The 25537-nt window shown below is 42.0% G+C and overlaps 1 protein-coding gene across 5 annotated transcripts in view; it reads right to left on the bottom strand.

Moving 5' to 3' along the window:
- Positions 1-25537, bottom strand: part of LOC124786517 — a 196657-nt gene that overhangs the window by 61600 nt on the left and 109520 nt on the right. For 2 of the 5 annotated variants that reach the window (XM_047254269.1, XM_047254272.1), the window contains exons 10-13: positions 18023-18124; positions 11734-11832; positions 11493-11594; positions 10282-10383 (exon numbers count right to left, since the gene is read on the bottom strand). In XM_047254269.1, the coding sequence (XP_047110225.1) occupies positions 10282-10383; positions 11493-11594; positions 11734-11832; positions 18023-18124 (405 nt within the window). The remainder of the gene's footprint in view (positions 1-10281; positions 10384-11492; positions 11595-11733; positions 11833-18022; positions 18125-25537) is intronic. The other 3 variants (XM_047254271.1, XM_047254274.1, XM_047254273.1) reach the window with 3 other exon arrangements.

Genomic DNA, 25537 nt, shown 5'->3' with positions numbered 1-25537 from the left:
TCAGCATGTGCGCGTGGATGCTGTCTGGGCCTGGTGCTGTATCAGGGCAATCGGCGAGGGCGGCGAGGAATTCCCTCTCGCTGAAAGGAGCATTGTATGTTTCAGAAAGACGCGTGTGGAATGAGAACGGCGTCCGCTCGGCTCGCTCCTTTAGAGAGCGAAAGGCGGGGGGATAGGAGGCAGTCGCAGAGCTCTGAGCAAAGTGCGTGGCTAGCCGTTCAGCAATGGCGGCAGCGTCCGTGCAGACAGCGCCGTCCAAGGAGAGCCCAGGGACACCCATAGGGGTCTGGGAGCCATAAATCCGCCGGATCCGGGACCACACGTGCGAGGACGAGACACGGGAGCCCAGGGAGGAGACGTACCTCTCCCAGCACTCCTGCTTACGCCGTGCAATAAGACGACGGGCGAAGGCACGGAGCCTCTTAAAGGCGATGAGGGTCTCCAGAGACGGGTGCCGCCTATGACGCTGGAGAGCCCGCCTACGGTCGCGAATAGCCTCAGCAATCTCCGGCGACCACCAGGGGACAGCCTTCCGCCGAGGGAGGCCAGAGGAACGGGGGATGGCAGCCTCGGCCGCCGAAATGATGGACGTGGTGAAAACACGGACCACCTCGTCAATGTCACCCTGTGGGGGAGACGCAATGGTTACAGCGGAAGTAAAAGCTGGCCAGTCAGCCCTGTGGAGAGCCCAGCGGGGCAAGCGCCCAGAAGAATGACACTGTGGCAGTGACAAATAGATGGGAAAATGGTCACTGCCACACAGGTCAGGATGCACCCTCCAGTGGAGGGATGGGACAAGTCCAGGGCTGCAAATAGAGAGATCGATGGCCGAGAACGAGCCATGGGCCACACTGAAATGTGTGGGAGCACCGGTGTTCAAGAGGCTAAGGTCGAGCTGAGCCAACACATGCTCCACGGCCCGACCGCGATCATCGGAGACAGTCCCACCCCATAGAGGCATTGAAATCGCCCAGAAGCAGCAATGGTGGCGGGAGTTGAGCCAGCAGCGCAGCCAAGACATGGCGGGGGAGCTCCCCATCCGGAGGAATGTAAACAGAGCATACAGTAATAGCCGGCGAGAGCTCAACCCTGGCAGCAACTGCCTCTAAAGGCGTCTGAAGGTGTACTGGCGAGCTACAGACAGAGTGGTGAACAAAGAGGCAAACCCCACCTGACGCTCGTTGACAGGCAGCACGGTTCTTATAGTATCCCCGATAACCGTGAAGGGCGGGGGTCCGCAGTGCAGGAAACCAAGTTTCCTGCAGAGCAATGCAGAGAACAGGGGAATCACTCAGAAGCATCCGGAGCTCTGGCAGGTGGCGGAAATAACCGCCGCAGTTCCATTGGAGAATGGAAGCAGGAAGGGACTGGGAGGGCGTGAATGCGACTAAGAGGCAGACAGCGCTTCAGAGCCAACCGCCGCCACTGGGGGAGAGTCAGCTGAGTCCATAGGAGAGGCCCCCAAGGGTTCCGTGAGGGCGAGATCCGCGGCAGAGGCGAGGATCTCCACCTCATCCCCGGAGCCACGACTATGTACAGCAGGCGGTGCTGAAACCGCCGGAACGTCCTTCTTCTTGGACACATTCCGTTCCTTCTTCTCGCGTCTGCCCTTAGGGTGAGAGGGCTGGGAGAGCTTCTCTGAAGGAGCGTCGGAGGCTGACGACGACGCAGAAGCCCTACGACCAGCAGGTGGCGGAACCTTCAGCCACTGGCTGACATCTGGCTGGGAAGGAGAAGAAACGGAGGAAGGGAGAGCCCCGAGGGACCCCTTCCGCGAGAGAGGAACCGGCGGAGGCAACGCCGCTGGAGAAGGAGGGGGAGGAATCGAACCTCCCGGTTGTGGAGCAGATGTCACTCCCGAAGTAAGCTTGGGGGGAGCGACAGAAGAGGGTTTGCCCCCAACTGCTAAGGGGGCAAGAGAGGAAGGCTTGCCCCCAGGCACGAGGGGGGCAGACAGAGATACATGGCCCCGAGGGCCCACTGAAGGCGGCACAGATGAAGCGACAACCGTCGCCCGTGCGGGCGACGATAACGTGGCTGCAGCATAAGATGTTCGAAGGGAAGCAGGGTACAACCTTTCATATTTCTGTTTAGCCTCTCGATAAGTAAGCCGGTCCAGGGTCTTAAATTCCATGATCTTCCGCTCCTTATGAAGAACGGGGCAATCCGGCGAGCATGGAGAGTGGTGCTCCCCACAGTTAACACATACAGGCGGAGGTGCACATGGAGAATCAGGATGAGAGGGGCGTCCGCAATTTCGACATGTAGCGCTGGATGGGCAACGGGAGGACATATGCCCAAACTTCCAGCACTGGAAGCACCGCATCGGGGGAGGCACGTATGGCTTGACATCGCAACGGTAAACCATCACCTTGACCTTCTCGGGCAAGACATCACCCTCAAAGGCCAAGATAAAGGCACCGGTGGCCACCCTGTTTGTCTTGGGTCCTCGATGGACACGACGGACAAAATGCACACCACGTCGTTCCAAGTCGGCTCTCAGCTCGTCATCGGATTGCAACAAGAGGTCACGATGGTAAATAATCCCCTGGACCATATTTAAGCTACTGTGGGGAGTGACGGTAACAGGGACGTCACCCAGCTTATCACACAAGAGCAACGCTCGTGACTGGGCTGGGGAGGACGTCTTGAGGAGGATGGACCCATTCCTCATTTTTGACAACCCCGCCACTTCCCCAAACTTATCCTCCAGGTGTTCCACAAAAAACATAGGCTTCGTCGGAAGAAAGGAGTCACCATCAGTCCTGCTGCAGACAAGGTATTGTGGTACGTAAGGCTCCCGCTTGGCACTAGATCGGCGTCCCTCCCATGGCGCAGCCAACGAGGGGAACGTCTGAGGGTCATACTGCGCAGCATCGAAGTCGACTCTACCTCGCTTAGAGACGCTGGTGGCCGTGCGACCACCAGCTTGATGTGATTTATTGCGCTTCATTGCGCCACATCCGCCCAGATGCCACCTACTCCGAACGAGGGCTCTCCCCAAGGGCGCCACCCAGCCAAAGCAACGGGTACCTGGCCGATATCCCGTTGCCCGGAGTCCCCGTGCCCCAGACAAGATGGGCACGTACTCCTTGGCATGCATGGGGAGGAAACAGCTCAGGCATCTGTAGTGCGATCCCTGCGTGGTCAGGGGGCTACCACCAAGAGGGTACATGACGACCCCACCACAACGGACTGGCTACCGTGCTGGATTTTAGGTGTTTAAAGGGTCCACAGTTGTCGTAGGCGCTAAGAAGAAGAGTGCGCACAAGGCGAGGAGGAGACCACCCAGAAGATGTTGGGCGTAGTCCCCCCCCCACGACAACAGGTAACATGCAAGATGGTGGAGCATGATGGACCAATACAAAAACACCACGTAAGGTGTCCTTCCCCAAATGGCACGCACTGACGACGGAAATTTGGAAGAAAAAAGGAGGTCAAACCCAAGAGGGGACCATCACAGAAGGCCGAAACGTTTGAGACTCCGTTTAGTCGCCTCTTACGACAGGCAGGAATACCGCGGGCCTATTCTTACCCCCGAACCCGCAGGGGGGACAAAGATCTGGGCAATCACAGAGGGTGGGATTATTGGTAGTTGGGAGCTCCAATGTTAGGTGCGTTATGGGGCCCCTTAGGGACTTGGCGGACAAGAAGGGTAAGAAAACCAATGTGCACTCCATGTGCATACTGGGTGGAGTCATTCCAAATGTGGAAAGGGTCCTCCTGGATGCCACGAAGAGCACACAGTGCAGCCAACTGCAGGTGGTTGCTCACGTAGGTAGCAATGATGTGTGTCACTTTGGATCAGAAGAGATTCTCTCTGGTTTCGAGTGGCTAATAAAAGTGGTAAGGGCTGCCTGGTTTCGAGTGGCTAATAAAAGTGGTAAGGGCTGCCAGTCTTGCTTGTAGGATGAAAGCAGAGCTGACCATTTGCAGCATAGTCGGCAGGACCGACTGCGGATCTCTGGTACAGAGCCGAGTGGAGGGTCTCAATGACTTGCACCAAAGGGTGGTTGGGTTTCGGGTTCCACTGAATAAGTCAGGTGTCCGCTATATGCAGGAGGCGGCTACACGGGAAGTAGGGGCTGTGTGGCATGGACTGGGCAGTTTTTTGGGTAGAGGGTCTTGGGAAAACTCAAGAAGGGCTTCAGTCACAAAGGGTGCAGGCTGAACACAGGAAGAACATAGATACAGGAACCATTGGTGTAACAATTGTAAATTGCAGCAGCTGTGTTTGGAAAGTACCAGAGCTCCGAGCGCTAATAGAAAGCATTGATGTTCAAATCGTTATAGGCACTGAAAGCTGGCTAAAGCCGGATATATGTTCAGCCAAAATTTTTTGAAGAACCTAACGTTGTTCCAAAAGGATAGGCTAAACACGATTGGCGATGGCGTGTTTGTTGCCATTAGAAGTAGTTCAACTTGTCGCAAAATTGAAGCAGATACTTCCTGTGAGTTAGTATGGACAGAGCTCATTGTTGGCAACCACAATAAAATAATAATTGGATCCTTTTACCGACCTCCCAATTCAGATGATACAGTTGCTGAAAGGTTTCAAGAAAACTTGAGTTTGATTTCAAACACATATTCGAATCGTACGATAATAGTTGGTGGAGAGTTTAATTTACCCTCCATATGTTGGCGAACATACATGTTTAATTCTGGACGTACACATAAAATATCATCCGAAATTGTGCTAAACACATTCTCTGAAAATTATTTCGAGCAGTTAGTTCATGAGCTAACGCGAATAGTAAATGGTTGTGAAAACACACTTGACCTCTTAGTAACAAATAATCCTGATTTAATAATGAGCATCAAAACCAATTCAGGAATTAATGAACACAGGGTTGTTGTAGCGAGATTGAATACTGTAATCCCCAAATCCTCAAAAAATAAGCGAAAAATATACCTATTCAAAAAAGCAGATAAAAATTCACTCGACGCCTTCCTGAGAGACTATCTCCACTCATTCCAAATTAATAATATAAATTTAGACCAGATGTGGCTTAAATTCAAAGAAATAGTATCAGCAGCAATTGAGAGATTTATATCAAATAAATTAACAAACGACGGAGCTGATCCTCCTTGGTACACAAAACGGATTAGAACACTGTTGCAGAAACAATGAAACAAACATGTCAAACTTAAACAGATGCAAAATCCCAAGACTGGTGATCTTTTACAGAAGCTAGAAATTTAGCACCGACTTCAATGCAAGATGCTTATAACAGTTTCCACAATGAAACTTTTTCTCGAAACCTGGCAGAAAATCGAAAGAGATTATGGTTGTATGTTAAGTATATTAGCGGCAAGAAACAATCAATGCCTTCTCTGCACAATAGCAATGGAGATACTATCGAAGACAGTGCTGCCAAAGCAGAGTTACTAAACACAGCCTTCCGAAATGCCTTCACAAAAGAAGACGAAGTAAATATTCCAGAATTCAAATTGAGAACAGCTGCCAACATGAGTAATGTAGAAGTAAATATCCTCGGAGTAGTGAAGCAACTTAAATCACTTAATAAAAGCAAGTCTTTTGGTCCAGACTGTATACCAATTAGGTTCCTTTCGGAGTATGCTGATACATTAGCTCCATGCTTAACAATCATATACAACCATTCGCTCGACGAAGGATCCGTACCCAAAGACTGGAAAATTGCACAGGTCACACAGCTTGATAATAAATTCAGCTGGGAAAAGCACACCACAGAACTGCTGAAGCGTCTTAACAAATCTCTATTTGGAATGTGAATTGTGTCAGACATAGGGGATATAAAAATGAAAAAGCTGGCATACTATGCTTACTTTCATTTCATAATGTCATATGGGATTGATTATTTTTTGGGGCAATTCATCAAGCCAAGCTAAAGTTTTCCGGACACGTACAATCTAACTTCTGCACCATTTCAGTGCAGTAATGTGTTCATTGTAAATAAGTATTGTATTAGTTGTATTACATGTTTATTACCTTATAAATAAATAAACTTTTTTTATTTTAAATTCAGTGCATTACTATTTGTAAAATGTTTCTTTCATATAGTGTTCATAAAAAAATGATGATCATTCCACTTGGGACCTGTGGAATGGTACATTAGCTTATTTGTTTGAGTTGTAAATATATGTCATGTATTATTGTTTTTCTGACATGTTCTACATCCTGGAGGACCTCATCACTACGGATCAATTGGAATGAAAGTAAATCCAATCTCTAAAATCAATATTCAAGAAATGTAGAAGGAATAATCCACTAAACTACAGGCCCATATCGTTAATGTCGATATGCAGCAGGATTTTGGAACATACGTGTTCAAACATTAAGAATTACCTTGAAGAAAATGGTCTATTGACACACAGTCAACATGGGTTTAGAAAACATCGTTCCTGTGAAACACAACCAGCTCTTTATTCACATGAAGTGTTGAGTGCTACTGTCGAGGGATTTCAGATTGATTCCGTATTTCTGTATTTCCGGTAGGCTTTTGACACTGTACCACACAAGCAGCTCGTAGTGAAATTGCGTGCTTATGGAATATCGTCTCCGTTATGTGACTGGATTTGTGATTTCCTGTCAGAGTGGTCACAGTTCATAGTAACTGACGGAAAATATGAGCAGCTGTCTTCGCTTGTTTGCAGATGACGCTGTCGTTTATCGACTAATTAAGTCACTAGAAGATGAAAACAAACTGCAAAATGATTTAGAAAAGATATCTGAATGGTGCAAAAAGTGGCAGTTGACCCTAAATAACGAAAAGAGTGCGGTCATCCACATGACTGCTAAAAGGAACTCGTTAAACTTAGGTTACACGATAAATCAGTCTAATCTAAAAGCAGTAAATTCAACTAAATACCTAGATATTACAATGATGAGCAACTTAAATTGGAAGAAACACATACAAAATAATGTGGGGAAGGCTAACCAAACACTGCATTTTATTGGCAGGACACTTAGAAAATGTAACTGATCTACTAAGGCGACTGCCTACACTACGCTTGTCCGTCCTCTTTTTAGAATACTGCTGCGCGGTGTGGGATCTGTACCATATAGGACTGACGGAGTACATCGAAAAAGTTCAAAGCAAGGCAGCACGTTTTGTATTATCGCGAAATATGGGAGAGTGTGTCACAGAAACGATACAGGATTTGGGCTGGACATCAATAAAAGAAAGGCGTTCTCTGTTGTGACGGAATCTTCTCACGAAATTCTAATTACCAACTTTCTCCTCCAAATGTGAAAATATTTTGTTGACACCGACCTACATAGGGAGGAACAATCACCACAATAAAATAAGAGAAATCAGAGCTCGTACGGAAAGATGTAGGTGTTCATTCTTTCTGCACACTATACAAGAATAATAGAGAATTGTGAAGGTGGTTCAATGAACCCTCTGCCAGGCACTTAATGTGATTTGCGGAGTATCCATGTAGATGTAGATTTACAAAAGCTGTGCGGCTTTACCCTGGTAGATGCTTTGAGTTTGTCATAAACAGACTTTGCCTATCTGTTTGTTTCCGATTTTGTGTGTTTCGTAATGGAATCGGGGGAAAAAGATCGAAAACACATTGAGAGAAGCGGAATTCTCACGAACAGCTGCCATTACTCCACTTTTCTCTACAAATTGTGGCACAGTAGGCTGACCGTCAGCAAATTTCCAGCCTAATTCAGCATAAGTGGTTTTTTTCTGTGAAATTCATTGCCTCTTTGTTGGAGGTACAGACAGCTGTGTTGCTGAGGATGTACTTTGTTCAGTAAACACCGGCTGCACAGATGCAGGCTCATCAAATTGCTCTGCAAGATAGATGAGATGAACAGAAATAAATTTTAAGCTAACTGAAGCAACTTGAGCAATATAAGTCGTAATAATAATACTGAGGGAAAACTGCACTAGACAGCTCATTACCTGTATCTGAATCCTGTTTATTCTCTTCACATTCAGACATTTCCCACTCAGAACCAGAATTGTCAAATTCCTCTTCTAAGGCTTCTCAAAATTTCTTTCTCACTCAGAAAACATGACATATTTGAGAGAAAAATTAACAAGAAATGGCAAACAGTAACGAGAATGTTTGAAACTCACAGATACACAAATGTACAATGGCGCAGCGTGTCGCGGAAGCTGCTATGTATGTCTTGCTGTTTGTTTTGACCTAGTTGTAAAACCAGAACACAGAGGGGAGCAGCAGTCAAGGGGCATATAGGCAGGTGTTTCATACAGCACTACCACAGTAGCTGGTCTGCTTCTGGATGGCTAATAGGCAGTGAGCGGTGTGCAACAGTCGTCCGACCTATACTTGGGTGCGGTCGTTTCGAAGCAGTTTTGTCACCCGACCTATGCTTGGGCTCGGTCGCCAAAATGTTATCTGTGAATGCAGGACAGCCTCGTATTTCTCGAATGATGAATTTGGGAAAAAAAAACTCAGCTTACAATCGAGCAAAAATGGTATATTATAGATTAAAAGATTACTTTGTAGCAAATAATTATTGCAGGCAATGCCATGAAGGTTATGGTGTGGCAATTTATGTTAGCAAACATATAGCATTTAAAAAAGTATCTTTCCTTGAACACCAGTCCACAGAATGTCCAATTGAAATGACAGGTGGTGTGCTCCACAGTAATGATCTTTCATTAGCTAAGTGTAAAGTGATTGGGGTGTATCACTCTCCTAATGCAGATGTAATGTGCTTTATGAATGACATAGTAGGGTAGTTGCTGTGACTGGTCCTAATGATCTTACTATATTTGGCAATTAAAACAGGTGTAAATTCAAATAGTACAATGAATCTGAAGCTTGCTGATGTATTAAGCTCATATAATCTTGTAAAAATAATAAGCTCGGACACTAGTGTGACCGACACGTTACATTAGAAAAGATTTTAGCATAATCAGCAGAACTTTTATAGATAAGGCTAAATTATAATAGCCTAGACTTTCATCATTCTGATCAATTTTCCCAAGTGATAAGAGTACATAAACTCAGATGTGCCAAAATTAATAAAGGTTATTCGGCACAAACGAACACTGAATAGATCAAACATTAATGCTTTTAAACATAAACTAGCAGAGGAGGAACAGTATCCTACGCACCAGGTGAAAGGGTCTCATGACAAATGGAATGAGTTCTACTCAACCCTGTTGAGACATCGTGATTACTGATGCCAAAATGGAGGCAATCCTAGACCAAAGCTCCCACGAAGTCTGATCAGGCTCAGCCAGAGTACAAATGATACAAATGTGCTTTATAAAGCTACTACTCTACAGATTTTTAAGGAAAAATACATTCAGGTAAAGAAAACTCCTAAAACTGGAATTATTAACATTAGGGAGCAGATTAACCCATTAACTTAAAACCCCAAGTTATCTCATTTTTATTATTTTGATAGAAACTTAAAATTCCGAGTATACTTGGGCAATTTATATAGGAATAAAAATTCAAAGTAGTTTATTTTTAGTTCAGTGGCAATTATAATGGAAACTCAGTGCTAACAGGATGGTTAGTTTAGGGTATGAGCACGATACAGTAAGCTTCAAAAACATGCAGGTATTAAGAAGAGGAAAGATCAGGTTCAATGGAAAATGAGGAAATTTCTCTCAATGCCGCATTTATAAGTGTTGAAAAAGGAGGCAAAATTAGGCAACCATCTCGTAGTGCAGATACTTCATATTTTTGTTCTTAATATAGTACTATCATGTTTGGACAGCCAGATGCAACTGAACAATGTTTAAGAAATATTTCCTACAAAACAATTTTACAATACTCCATTCAAAAATAAGATTGTGCAAGTAAAAAAATAAAATAAAAAAATTATAGGAAATCATTCAGCCGGCACTGGCAGTACATAACTTCTTGCTTTTAGAAAGATATGACAGTGCATAAAAGAGAAACTTTCGGTTACTTTATCGTGGACAGCTGCGCACAACACGGCAAAATCATATAAAGATTCGGACTTCAGTATGCAAAAACTCTCTTTGAAATTGTTTCATATACAAAACGAAGTACAGCTAAGAAGTTCAAGGCTATGGGGTATAGCACCCAAAAAATATAGCAACAATTTTGAAAGAAAGAATAACTGCAGATATAAGAATCTGAAAACGCATAATGTGTAGTGTTCATTCTTTGTATACATATTGAGCTCCAAAACCTTATATTATATTTGACACGTGGTTCTGTATTAAAACGCACAACCATTCTGAAGCATTTCTCCAGCTACGTATTACCAATATTATTTTCTCTCTTGTCAATTAGCCCATAAAAATGGCATTTGATACAACAATGACATACCTGTCCCTTCATTTTGCTCCTCCAACTTGCTCCTCCTCTTATTCGTTTTTCTTTTACCTGATTTCCCGCCAGGAGAATCTTCAACCAAGATACACGGTATATCTGTAAAACGAAAAGAAAAAATAGGACTGAATAATACTGTTATATTACACACAAATACTGCAGCTTTCACAATATCTTTAACTCTGTAAATCACAATGTAACAGTTAATAGAAAAACTGCAAGATAAAGTAAATGGGTGTTCAACTACAAGGCCAATCTGAACAGAATAATATTTTGCTGTGCATGGTCTTATTGGAGGGTGACTGCAATGCACTAAATTAGTATTCCATTTTCTAAATGTGCTGCCTTGCTACTACGATGGATAGAACATTCACCATTCAAGAGGATCCTGCTGAAGGTTACCACGTTTCACACAGTGGGTGCAATGTTTTACACAGTATGTATATTTGGTTAAGCAGAAAAATAAGAAACACCCAGTTTTTTATATTATTTTTAATGAACATAAGGTCACTTACTCATGAGTCCAGACACTCAAAGACTTAAGTTATATACTGAATTAATAAACAGTGAATCAATATTTTGAAAATATGAATAACATTGAACTACTATATTGAAGTCCTTGAGTATACCTGATAGCAGCAACATTTTTTTCCCACAAAATTAAATGATTTTAATCTTTTTCTTTTCCTTTTAGTTTCTTGCAATTACAGAATATGTAAAGGATGATACTGTCACTTTTCCTCTTGAATTTAGATGTAAATGCTGATACAGTCACTTTTCTACTTGAATTAGGGTAGTGTTGGCTATTAGTGTGTGTGTTTTAGAAATTTAGTCAAACTGTAGGTTTTGCCATTATAAAAACTTAAAAAAATTGCTATTAGTTCTCTTATTCACCTGCTCTGATAATTTTTGCCATGCTGTGTATTCTTTCTTGGCTTTACGATTTGCCAGAAATACCTAATTATGGGGACCAACAGTTCAACACACAACCTGAATCATAGTGCAATCACATGCACAAACCACTCCTACATCAACACTGCCTTGAGGGAACTTTAATTTCCCAAGACGTGTAAGAAGTAGAACAGTTTATGTTAGAAACTGTTCTCTGAAGGCATTCTGAAGCTCAAGTTGCAAATTCTTCTTTAGGAATATTATTAATCTGCATCTCCAGTCATTTTACAAAACAGTTGTTAAAAAGGCTTACATACCTGGTTCGTCATTCTGCTCTTCCTTCCCTACACTTCTTTTAATTTGGATAGATTTCCTTGTAGGAGTCTGTGTCGTTTCTGTTGAAATAGTGGGGGTACCTGCTTAACAACAATAATATATAAATCTCTCATGAAAGTTCTTGTAGAACATAATTACTTTTGGATTAAAGGAGACTACTTATTGAAAAGCTGAAGCAATAAGCTGCTGACACGTGCATACAAAAGAAAAAGGCTTACACACCTGGTTCGTAATTCTGCTCTTCCTTTCCTACACTTCTTTTAATATGGATAGATTTCCTTGTTGGAGTTTGTGTCGTTTCTGTTGAAACAGTGGGGGTACCTGTTTAACAACAATAATATATAAATCTTGCATGAAAGTTCTTGTAGAACATAATAACCTTTGGATTAAAGGAGACCACTTATTGAAAAGCTGAAGCAATGAGCTGCTGACACATACATACAAAAGAAAGCAAAGTTGCTAGCTTCCTGCATCCACGCACGCACACATGCTCCTATGGCCTTCTACCTTCATCCAAAAGTAATATATAAATCTATAATGCATCATATACAGACCAACGGGAAACAGTAAAGGAGCAGTTTCGATAGCTATGAATATGAAAAATAAACACACAGTTTTTAAAGACAACTATATTAATGTTATCGAAGAAAACTGATAATGTAAAAATTAGGTTCAATCTGAAATCCCTCTATTTATCATATGGGAACAAAAACACCCTAAATTTCTTTAAATAACAGATGTGGTACACAACATGTTAAGGTATTGCACTTCAGACATGGTTTGAGGACTCAAAAGAACATCTGACATCTTACCAGACAGAAAGCAAGTCTGGTCCTAAATGTGAAAACATTTTTTCACATAATAAAGTAAGTATCTATTAAAAATAAAGACCTAATGGGTAAGGGTCAGGTGCAGATGGCCTACCAACAAGTGGTAGAATGGGCGAAGCTGCAATTTTAGCAGACAGGTTATCCACTGGGGAGGAACAGCAATAATTCTGTTTTACTGTGGATCTCCGCATGCACAGTAGAAGGCGTTTATGTACAAATGCACAGAAAACAGCATTTTGAGTGGGGTTTTTGTTTGTTATTGTTTTCATTTGTGGTAAGCAAACGAGAAATGTGAGAGTTCTTGAGAACCTCCCAGGTCCCCAGACCTCAGTCTGTGCGATTATTGACTTTGGGGTTACCTGAAGTCGCAAGTGTATTGTGATCGACCGACATCTCTAGGGATGCTGAAAGACAACATGCGATGCCAATACCTCACCATAGCTCCAGATATGCTTTACAGTGCTCTTCACAACATTATTGTTGAGGAATGATGATGGACATATTGAGCATTTCCTGTAAAGAACATCTTTGCTTTGTCTTACCTTGCTATGCTAATTATTGCTAGTCTGATCAGATGAAGCGCCATCTGTTGGACATTTTTTGAACTTCCGTATTTTTTTGATTCTAATAAAACCCCATGTCATTCCAAGCATGTGTGTCAATTTGTACCTCTCTATCTGCATTATTCCGTGATTTATTCAGTTTTCAAATTTATACTGACTTTTTGATCACCCGGTATAAGTCCATGCCTTGACCCCTTCTTCCCAGCCAGTTTTGAAGCCATATTCTGCTCCTGGTATTACGTTGTCAGTCTGTGCTTCCCTTAATGACAATGGTGCACCTTGCCATGGCAAATGCCCGATAAATAATTGTGTCTGCTATTTTTAAAATGCTGTGAAATGTAAAAATAGATAATGATTTGTCTACCAGCATGACATAAAACAAACACTTTAATCCCTAATTCTGTATAATAATAATGTAATTTCTTTCTAGCTGCACAACATGACAATAACTGATTAATAAGTATGAACCTAGACATCTTAGAAGCTTCAATATGAGTAAATATCAGCTTTATAAAAAATACCAGTTTTCACACTTGATGACACACACAACCCTGCTGGTGAAAATTGACACGTTAAATGTATCGTGTAACAGGGCTAACAACAAAGATGACAGTTCCACACTTTTGCACTTGATCTACTGGTGCACACTGTATACAATAGGTGCGTTGTGTAACACCAGCTTAAAAACACTTTAGACTCTAGTTCAAAGCACTTGCAGAGGTTAAGGGACACCTTCTACATCTATAGTCTGCAAGCCACATTATGGTGTGTGGAAGGGGTGCTTCTGATACCACTATACATGATGTAAATCTTATGCCATCATCCCCCTTACATCGCGAATGGCGCATACGAATAATGACTGTCAGCAGATATCCGCATTAGCTCAAATTTCTCTAATTTTCTTGATGCAGTCAATTCATGAGACATTTCTTTTTGGAGCATACTCTCTTGGTATTTCAATAGTAAACTTCTCCATGATGCACAAAGCTCCTATTGCAGTGTCTGACACTGGAATTTCTTTAACCTCACTGTAGCACTGTCACGCCAATTAAATGATCCCGTGAGGAAACATATCACAGACCATTTTTTCTTTGATCTCTTTTCCATTAATCCGTACTGGTGAGGCTGCCAGACTGATGCACAATAAAAAAAATTGTTGAATTTGTAAGCCATTACTTTCCTGACTGAATTACATTTCAGTAAGACTTTCTATAAGTCTGAGCCTAGCATCTGCTTTTCCTACAATTTGCTTCATGTGCTCAATCTGTCTGAGGCTGCTCCAGATGGTTAACTCTACATATTTTACTGTAGTTACTGATTCCAGCAAATTTGTCACCAATAGCATAATTTTACAGTAGTGGATTTCTTCTGCTTTGTATGTCCAAAATGTTACATTTATTTACATTCCAGTTCAAAGGCCAGTCCCTGCACTATTCGACAATCTGCAGCACGTCTCCCTGCAAATCGTCAGTCATCTGGCATTGCCACCTTCTTACATACAATCTGCAAACAGCTTCAAGGAGCATCAAACATTATCCACCAGACCGCTCGTACACTGATGTTTCAGTAGGGATTTGCAAGTTCGCTTTTGCAGCATATTAACTGGAACAGTAAAACATGAAGCATGATCAATACTCTAGCAGTGACTTAGCAGTGCTTCCGCATGGCCGTAGCAGTCAGCGAGGGCCAGGGCAGGATTGCTGGAGTATTTGTTATTCTTCATGTTTTAGTTTCCCAGTTAATACATATTGATGAAATAAATAATGCTCTGGGCTAATTTGGAAATGCTCTATCAAATGGAGATACAAAATTCTGTTTTAAAAATAATTTTGTTTGTAACGGGAAATCAACAAATGCTGGGCACTGTACGAAAGACTTGATGAGCAGGATTTGTTTTGGCTGACTTCAGGTGCACATTACAAACACAAAATTACAAATAATTGCCGAAACAGTGTACAGGGAATGTTGATAATGTTGCACTGTTTCTGAAATAATTAGCACTGAAGTTAGTCTATCGGACAGTCAGAGATTGTATCACAAAACTTGTTCTTAGTTTAGTTACCTAAAACCGAACAAAACAATGATATAAAAATTCGACATGGGACATTAGTAAAGACTGAACCTGAACCAAAGGCTGAGCAGACTTGTGCTCTGTCATCTACAGTATGAGAACAACTGACACTAATCGTATCTGGTGGGCTGCTGGAGTTTGTACATGCAACAACTTGATTGACCAACTTCAATACCAATCAACTCGAAAACAGCGCAATGTATTGAATTTTTACCTCAACAATTATTTCTTAGTACAACATATCATGCAACAACCTTACAAGCTTTTCAGATCATACTATGCATTGCAAACAGTAACAGTCTTTCCTTGCTTCCCCTTCTACTCCTGACATTACCTTTACACCTGCCAATTGTGTGCCATTAAGAATTATATTTGCAAGGCAGTCTTGAATCCAGCTGCAAATCTGATTTGGTACTCAGTAAGCTTTTTTTTAACACTAAATGACAGTTTGACTGTATTTTCTGAAGTCTAAGAACACTCCATCAACCTGAGTGCAGATGTCTACAGCACTGTGAATTTCATGGAAGAACAGTGAGAGCTGAGTTGCATCTGTTTGCAGAATCCATGTTGACTTTTTTTACAGGACATTTTGCTCTCCAACATCATCACAATAAGTGGACATACAACATGCTTTGTAATTCTACAACAAACTGACATCAGGGATATAGGCTGATAATTATGTGGAACTGTCCTATGACCCTTAATGAAATCGGGAATTACCTGAGATTTTTTCCATCACTAGGCACCTTTTATTGCTCCAGTGACCCAAGATAAACTACAGCTAAAAGTAAAGCAAGTTCTTTCTCATAGTCTCTGTAGAATCCTACAGGTATCTCATCAGTTCCGGATGACTTCCCATTACTAAGAGATAGTTGATACTTTTCTATTCTTTAATTATTTCTCAAAATATGCCATTTTCGCATTCATGCTTTCTGGTACCAGAATAACCACTGAGTACTCAACAGATGATTTTGATCCACTTACTGATTTTACAAAGACAACAAAACCTTCGGTTATTAGATCTGCTGACAAAACTTTACGCTCAGTCACTGATCACTTCTCTCATTGCTCTCCTTATGCTCATTCAGGTTTTACTTGTCAGCTGTATTTTGACTGCCCTTACATCTGTGCTGAAATTCTCTTTGTTTATTTGGAATGTTTATATAGTAACTTTTAAATAGTGAATCACAGTAGCTCTTTCCCTATTCTTAAAGCAACACTTGCACAATACTTGTCTAAGGCATACTGAAAGATGCTTCTGAATTTTATCTATCTGTGTTCTATCCCTTATTTCTGAGCACTGATATTTTCATACCTTTCTTAATATAATACCTATTGTCACCGATATTATTACAGCAATATGATTACTGATGCCCTCCTCTATGTTAATCGATTTGAAATGTTCAGGTCTGCTTGTAGCTAGGATGCCTAAGACATTACCCTCATGAACTTGTTCTTTGACTCAAAGTACTCTGTGGACAGGTCATTCAAAATAATGTCACAGGAATTTCTGTCTCTGACCCCAGCTTTGATGTCGTGAATCTCCCACTGTGTATGGGCAAGCTGAAGTCAAGCCTCCTACTGTATTCCTTTCCTCTGAGTCGGTCAAATTTTGCCCAATATACCCTCTGAAACTCTTAACAACCTCTGGTCCTTTGTTTATCCCAGTCTCATCTCTCCCTATATTACTACTATTTTGCAATGTCTTCAGTTTCAGTCTGTGATCAACATTTAAATTCAAGTTTAAAAATGACTGTCTTACCATTATATGATCAACCTTAAATTTTCCTCTGTCCCCTGGCCTCTTCCATGTACACATTATTCTTACACAGGATATTAGCAATGACTCAATTATGCTCCATGCAAAATTCTACCAGGCAGCTTCGTCTTTCACTTTTATTCCCCAGACTATGTTCTACTATTTTTCCTACTATCAAATTTCAGAAACTCAATACAATTCACGTGTCCCTTAACTACCTCAATTTCATGTATCTCATCACACAGTCTCAATTTTTTCTTCGACTACAGAGATAGTTGGCATATAAACTTTTACTGCACCTGCATTACCCCAAACTGAGTTTGTGTTGGTAACCCTTACTGACCTGACCACAAGTTCTGTTCTTCCTGCCACAAAACTCCAATAATCTCCACTATAACTAACTTTCCTGTTTTCATTTTTAATGCCTTTAACCTACCTACCCTATCAAAGGATCTAACACTCTACACTCCTGAATGCCAGATTTGATTTCCTGATAACTGGATAGTCTCCACCTAAGATCTGAATGGTGGACTATTTTACTTCCAGAATATTTTACTCAAGAGAACACTATCATCACTAAACCAAAGAGTAGGCTGCTTACTAAGTAATCTCTCTGAATGTTAACAGTAAACCTCTCCATGATGCATTAGACCAGCTTCACATGGGGCCACTCTGAAGCACTGCTCAGTGGTACACAAGCAACACTTCTGCTGACGTTATTGGCACTGCTACGGAGCACGAGTGGCACAGCAAATAAATATTGGCAGCTTATTTACTATCTTCCAGATCTTGTAGATGAAACAGTGAGAGCTGAGTAACATAAGTTCTTCGTGTCATTCCAACAGAGGATATTTATGTTCTCCATATAGTTATAACATATATTCCACTATTCCACAAGAAATTTACGTCATCAATACAGGTCTATGGTCATACGAATTAGTCTCAATCCCTTTTCAAAATGGGAATGAAATATACTTCTTTCCAATTATTTGGAAATGCTCATTGCCTAAATAACCTGAAGTTTATTGTTTCACATCTAGGCTCCCATGCTCAATACTAATAACTGCCCTCACCAACAGCATCACTGAATGCAAGACATTCTCTCTCTCACTGTTCCGTTTTGCAATAATGTCTGCAATCTCATGACCATAGATTACTTAGTGCTCCCCTACCCAACAAAATAACACATCTTTTAAAAAAAGAGGTGCAAAGTTAATTCAATTAAAGACAATATAGTAACAGTTTTAATAGCCCCCACCTCACTGCACTGGCGAAAGGAAATACATACCTGGTTGTTCATTAACAATTTGCATGCTCTTCCTTCTTTTCTTGGTCAGGCTCATTCTACTGTTTGGAATCTGCGCATTTTCTGCCAAAGGGCTGGTTATAGCTACAAAAGAAATGACAGACATTTGCGCTATTCCAGTCAAAAATATTTAACATAGCAAAATTCTCTGCATTAACGGTACTGTCAATACAATCCGATCAGGCTTAGATTACTAAAGCATGCTGATCAAAGACAATTCACTTTAGGAAAAGAAATTTTAATTATGCACAAATTTTTATTTCAGTTATTTGGATAGCAAAAGTCACTAGATTACTGGGATATCTAGAAACAAATAATACTGCTATTTACAGGCACATACATTTTCTGACAAATGAAAAGCAACTGCACAACAGAGCTACAACGCACATAAGTATGTATTTGGAAAAAAAAAAGACCTTAACTGTGTTCCACACTGTACCTTCACTTTTTTAGTGGAAAAATATCACTTAAGAAGGCTGTCAGTTTATGCCCCACAAATGTCAAATCATTTTAAAGTGCTTCAAAATCTCTTTTTGATGCAACAAACTCCCCTGCTGCACTTTCGTTGGCAAAAGATTTTTTTTGCTTCACATTCAACATCTTTGTTCACTATCTTGTAAGATTATCAGTAAATGCAAATTAATCATTGTCTGCCTGAACAAAAACAACTGTACCATCTTCAGGATTGATGAATTTATTCAACTTTGACTTTAGGAAGCTTTCCCAAATTTATTCCAAGCTGCATTTACTCTATATGTAGCATACTTTACATAAATGGTAATGGAGTCCTTTCAGAAGCAGTTTTTTAATGAACAGTTCCTGATATCATTTGCAATTTTTAATAATTCCCTGGTCCAGATACTGAATTAAGATTGTAAAACTGTGTGAGAGAATAGTCAGAATTATTATCCCCACTTTTCAATTAAGTTTTCACTAGGTGAAATACCACTGTCCTGCAAGATTCCTCAGCAACCACATGGGCAATAGACAGCCTTCAGCTCTGAAGACAAAATTGTGAAATCATCCACAAAAGATCTGCACACATCTATATGTCTGAATGATTTTTGTTTTTTAGAATCCCTGACACATAGTGATATTGTAAATTATATTGACCTGTGTAACTGTCAAATCTTGTGGGGATGCAGTGATGTGTTTGGAGTGAACCGTGTGGCCACATTCCATGTAAGCCAGTTCGCTGGGCCCAAAGAGGGCCATCCACAGCTTGCCACTTGTGTGTTTACGTATTTCTGGATCTTGCAGGGACATAATGGACTATGTGGACCCGAGGACTCTGTTTTGCTCTGTGAACTTTATGTCTCTCTTCTGCTGCTGCCGCTGCCCCTGCTAGACTCTTGCTTGGGCTGTGACTGTGTCAGTTCTCATGACTTGCTCGACACCTGTTACCATATTAATTGTGTCACATTTATTCCATGCAAGTCTACCACGTTTTGTGCATTGGCAAATGACAAGTGCTGTCCATAAAAACTGTGACAAATGACTTGTGACATCAGGTATCTGCAATTGTGTTTCAAGCTATGCAGTATGTAGGACAATCATTAAGTATTCCTGGTATCACATCCACTGAACTTACATTTGAGGAGCATTAAAGCCATTATTTGACAGTTGCTGGAACAGCAATAGCAGTAGTTGCACTAGTCACAACAGGTCATAATATCAGTATTCTGCTACACACACACACACACACACACACACACACACACACACACACACACACACACACACACACAGAGAGAGAGAGAGAGAGACAAAAAATCATCTAGCACTTGTAACACAAATACTTCTGACATGGGAAGCGCTATTGACATGCAATTTCTCTCAGAACTGAATTGTAGAGAAGGGCAGGTCTTTGCAGCCTAAACTCAGATTTTGAAACATTTACAAAGGTGCAGTTATTAACAGCAGCTACCTTGATTGTGGCAGCATACACAGTCATTAACCCGGCTCCAGGGAGGTAGGGCCCTTTTCCCTATTCTTCCACTGGGGTAATTCCTGACGGTCACGTCCATGTTGCGGGGTTGGGCATCTTTCACTTCAGTAGGCCAGAGTGATGATAGGATTACTGAGTTCAGGCAGGGACCCAGTCCCGTCAGGTATAACACTGAACCCATGCCCAGGGTTACGGGTGAAGACCTCAACTGTAGCAACAGCGGAGAAGAAGGACTTCGGAACGGCGAAGTTGGCAGGTGAGGCAACCCTCCTTTGTGGGGATTAAATGAGAAGGGAAATACCATTTAGCAGTAGCCTCTGTACTCCAGAGGGGGTGGCTGCAAAAGGCTTCCAGTCTCCAGGTTAGGGGCAGCCTAATTACATGCTGGCAGTAGCTATAAAATGCCCTCAGCGACTGACGAAGTGACCCGTCGGTTGAGGAATCTTTTATTGCATATATGGCTATGTCTCTTCTAAATTCGGAGCATGCTAACGCGTCCCCCAAAGCTTACGCTTGCACGTAAGTGACGTGAGAAATAAGCGAGGGTTATCTACTCATGGACAAGGTAGTTAAAGAAGTTAGTCCAACCTAAACAACTAATGAGATTTGCTACCCTCAATATTGGTTCATTGACCGGCCGACATGATGAATTAGGAGAAATGCTTAAAAACAGTTGTGTCAACATTGCCTGCATCAGGAGACCAAGTGGAAAGGTTCAAAGGCAAAATAAATCTGAGATGGTTACAAACTCATCTATCATGGTACCAGTACACGAAAAGGCATAGCAATAGTCGTCAACCAGGACTTCCGTAACAATGTCACCATTGTCAGCAGGGTGTCTATCAAGATTGATTCAATAGCTATCACTGCCCACATTGTATCTTGCTATGCACCTCAAACTGGGTGCACTGAGGATGAGAAGGACAAGTTTTGGAACAGTCCTGACGCCCTCCTTCGAGCAATTCTTCAGGATGAGTCCATCATTGTTGGAGGAGATTTAAATGGACATGTCAGGGCTCACGAAGAAGGATATATGCGGTGCCATGGAGAACATGGGTTCGGCGTGCGGAACGATGATGGATGTCGGATACTCGATTTTGCAAAAGCTCATGATCTAATTGAGACCAACACATTCTTTAAAAAGAGGCCAACACATCTGGCTACTTATACAAGTGGAGGTCATGCTACTCAGATTGATTATTGGCTAGTTCGTCAACAAGACATGAAACTGGTAACAGATACCAAAGTAATTGCATATGACTGCATCGACCCTCAACACCGATTGCTTGTCCTCAAGATTCGTAAGTGTGTTGTACAACCCAAACCTAAACCTAAAACTGGGCCTCAGCGAATTAAGTACTGGCGAACGAATACCCAGCAAAACAAGTTGATGGCAGCCTTGGCAAACTTCTCCGTGAAGACCGATCAGTCGGTTGAAGATATGTGGAAAGGTGCTGTGGAACAAATACATCAAGCAGTGACTGGGAAAAACCATACCTGGAAGAAAATAAATTGATAAACAAACCTGGTGGTGGACAGATGAAATCAAGCAAGCAATCAAGGAGAAAAAGATGGTGTACAACACTTAGTGGAACTCACAACTTGACACTGATCTCCAGAAATATCGCAACCTGAAATTGGCAGCAAAAAGAGCAGTATCTGCAGAAAAAGACCAGTATTACCAGACACTGTATGACCAGCTTGACACACCATCGGGAGAAAACAACATCTACCGTCTTGCTAAGCCACATCACCGTTCAACTCAGGACATTGGACACTTCATGCACATCAAGGGAGCGGATGCCAAACCTCTAAGAGATAACAATCTATCCTCCAGTGTTGGACAAACTACTTTCATAACATCAGCAACAAAGAGTTTACGCATCGACCAGTTACTAGTCCTGATCCTACCTTAGGACCCATCCCCTCAATTACACCTGAGGAAGTAATGCTTGTCATCAGTGAGATGAAAAATGGAAAAGCAACTGGCCCTGATGACCTACCAGAGGAAATCTGGAAAATGCTCGGATAGCCTGCTTCAGAATTCCTTGCCTCAGTCTTCAACTGAATCACATTGCCGAATAACAACTTCCACAAGCATGGACAACTAGCATAACAGTTCCAATCTGGAAGGGAAAAGGAGACGTGAATGATTGCTCGACTTATCGCCCTATTCGACTCCTCTGCCATACTTTAAACATCTTTGAATGGGTACTTGATAGCACACTCAGAAGTATTGTCTCTGTAACACCAAACTAGTGCGGATATGTTATGGGATACAGCACTATCGATGCTATCCATGCCACGCACCTTTTGATGAAAAAACACAGAGACAGACGAGCGTACACATGGCATTTCTAGACCTAGAAAAGGCTTTTGATCGTATCCCACACAATCTTATCTGGTGAGCTCTTCGCTGCCATGGCATCCCTGAAGAGTATGTGAACTGGGTGAAACATTCGTACTGTAATTCCATTAGTCTTGTTCGGAGTCCTGCTGGAATTTCTCCGCCCTTTGATATCACTGTGGGTGTTCATCAGGGTTCTGCCCATTCTCCATTGCTATTCATCCTTTGCATGGAAACGGCAACAGCTGACATCTGACATACAGACTTCACATCCCTGGACCCTTCTTTATGCAGATGATGTGGTACTTACCAACTAAGCCCGCCCTGAACTCCAGCACCAGGTTCAAACGTGGAAGGACAGACTGGCTGAAAATGGACTGCACTTAAATGTCCAGAAGACAGAGTACCTAGAACGTGGATCCCAAACCAGAGGCACCATAAGCATCAGTGAAGAAGACCTGCAGACGACCACGCATTTTAAGTCATACCTCAGACTGTGACGTAACTCTTGATACTTGAATGAGGGTGAATGCAGCTTGGCTCAAGTGGAGACAGGTCACTGGAGTCCTCTGCGATAAAAAGATGCCTCAGTATCTAAAGGCAAAAGTATATAAGACCACGGTATACCCAGCAGCAATGTGTGGGATTAAGTATTGCTATATGATGAAACAACAGGAGCAAATGTTACACACCATGGAGATGAAGATGCTTCAATGGTCCACAGGGCTGACATGATGTGACCACGCAAAAAATACAGACGTTCGGCAAATGTTTGGTGTTGTGGCGATCATAGACAAAGTGAGGCAAGCCTGTCTCCGCTGGTACGGCCACGTCACGAGAAAGCAAGACAACTCAGTCACAAAAACAGTGTTCCACATCAACCCTGGAAGAACAAGACCACGAGGAAGGCCAGCAAAGAGATGGACTGACGTCAGGGGAGACATGCACATTGTTGGCTTAAGGCCACAAGATGTTAACAACAGGGAGAAATGGAGGAGATGTAGCAAACCACCAGATCCCGCAAGTCGGGATTAATGCTTGGAAAGAGAAAGAGAGAGAGAGAGAGTTATTAACGACAGCTACAAATATTTAAATGGGACAGTGTCTTAACAGTAAAATCCAAAAAGTAGCATAAATGAGAATGCTCTTGGTATTCTCCGCAGGATGCTAGTGCATGTGGTTTACAAGTTGTTATATTGTGAACATTATTAATTATTTGCAGGTGGTAGTGTAACACCTAAAATACGTAACAGAATGCATACATGTAAGTGGTGTCTGTTCAGTTGGTCATGTCCGACAGAAAAGACACGAGTCATATCTGTAATTGTAGGGGTGCGGCAGCTGTTTAGTGAAAAAGTTTCAATGTAGATGCACAACCAATGTCCAATCCTTTATGGGAATCTGAATTCTGCAAGTAAGGGTTTAATGGGCGTGAGTCATTGTGTTGCGACAAGTAGGAAGATGGGAATTTGGGTCTGACAAAGCGTTTATGGTTCCCAACACATTTCCTTTCCATTCCTTTCACCCCCATTATTCACAGTATGAAACGTGTGACTCAAGAAGAGGGTGAAATTGGTGTTTAGGTTTCTGTACCAGTACATTCACAAAGTAATTCTCAAACAATTGGACGAGGAAACAGCATGAATTAGGCAACATGTACTATGCATTCTAAGCACCATGAGTTCCGTTCCTTTCGTGTCTCTTTGTATTAAGTACAGCGGTCTCACTAATCCAAACCCCGGTAATCCGAATGTTCAGTTAATCCGAAACATGAAAAATGTTAGTCTAAGTATGGAAAACTTTGCGGTAAACTGCTGTACATACAGACTATTTTAATTTACACAGTACAGTAAACATGTATTAGAAAAATTGGCAAGAAAACGTTAGGTTTAAACAATGCATAACAATGAAAGAAAAGCTGTCAAACTTACTAAAATACATTGGACATTTTATCCCTACTTTTTAGATGACAAAACTCAGTCATTGTTTTCTGGTGTAATGAAGACAGTCTGTCACATGATGCATAGATCAAATGGCTCTGACCACTATGGGACTTAACATCTGAGGTCATCAGTCCCCTAGAACTTAGAACTACTTAAACCTAACTAGCCTAAGGACATCACACACATCCATGCCTGAGGCAGGATTCGAACCTGCGACCGGAGCGGTCGCACGGTTCCAGACTGTAGCGCCTAGAACCGCCCGGCCACACCGGCCGGCTGAGGCATAGTTGCGCCATCGTCTCAAACATCCAATCAGCAGGTGTAGCAGTGGGCTGTTGCTCCAAATAACATAGCGCGAGGTCAAGGACTTTTGCTGTGTCACTGTGTGGCATCAGGTCTCCTTTGTTGCTTTCAGGCTCATTGTCACTTCTGTCACAGCAGTCCACTTCTGCCTGGTCTTGAGTCACAGCAGCAAGTATATCAATGTCAGTAATGTTCTCCACACATGCCCCATCCACTGCCATCCACTCATCTAAGTCGTCTTCACTAGCTTCTTCACATCCTGGGATTGTATCATTTGTAATAGATTTTCCTCTTCATTTTCAACTAGGTTGTCCTGGAATTCAAGTGATGTCAACAATTTTCTCCACGATTTTCTCAGATTATTTTCTGAAATATTCTGCCATGCCTCAGCGGCCCAATAAACAACATCTTTCACATTGGTCTTTTTTATTTTGTCCACTAAAGGAATACTATCATCTTGGATCAGCATTCTTAAAAATTGTTTTCTGTAAATCAGTTTTAAAGTTTGCAGTACGCCCTGGTCCATCGGTTGCAGAAGTGGTGTAACATTCGGTAGCAAAAACTTCGCCACAATTTCTCCATCACGTAATTCCTCAGTGCTGGGGTGAGAGAGTGCGTTATCAATCAAAGGGACTGCACGGGAAGACAAATGATTTTCCTTAGAAAACCATCGAACAAAGGGAACAAACTGGCCATGAAACCATTCTTTGAACAGCTTACCATCCATCCACGCTTTTTTCTGGCTGCGATAAAATACGGGCAGGGACTTCATGTTGCAGTTTTTAAAAGCTCTGGGCCTAGCAGATTTGCCAATAAGCATTAAATAGGCAGCTTGTGATTACCAGCAGCGTTGCCACATGCTAATAAAGTCACACGGTCTTTGCGTATTTTAAAACCAGGAGCATGGTCTTTTTTTTATGCCAGGCTTTTTGTTGGCAATGCCCTAAAATTAAGGC

Source organism: Schistocerca piceifrons, chromosome 1 (assembly GCF_021461385.2).
Source record: "Schistocerca piceifrons isolate TAMUIC-IGC-003096 chromosome 1, iqSchPice1.1, whole genome shotgun sequence".
NCBI lineage: Eukaryota > Metazoa > Arthropoda > Insecta > Orthoptera > Acrididae > Schistocerca > Schistocerca piceifrons.
Note: the sequence above shows the minus strand (reverse complement) of the source record. Positions and strands in the feature narration are given on the sequence as shown.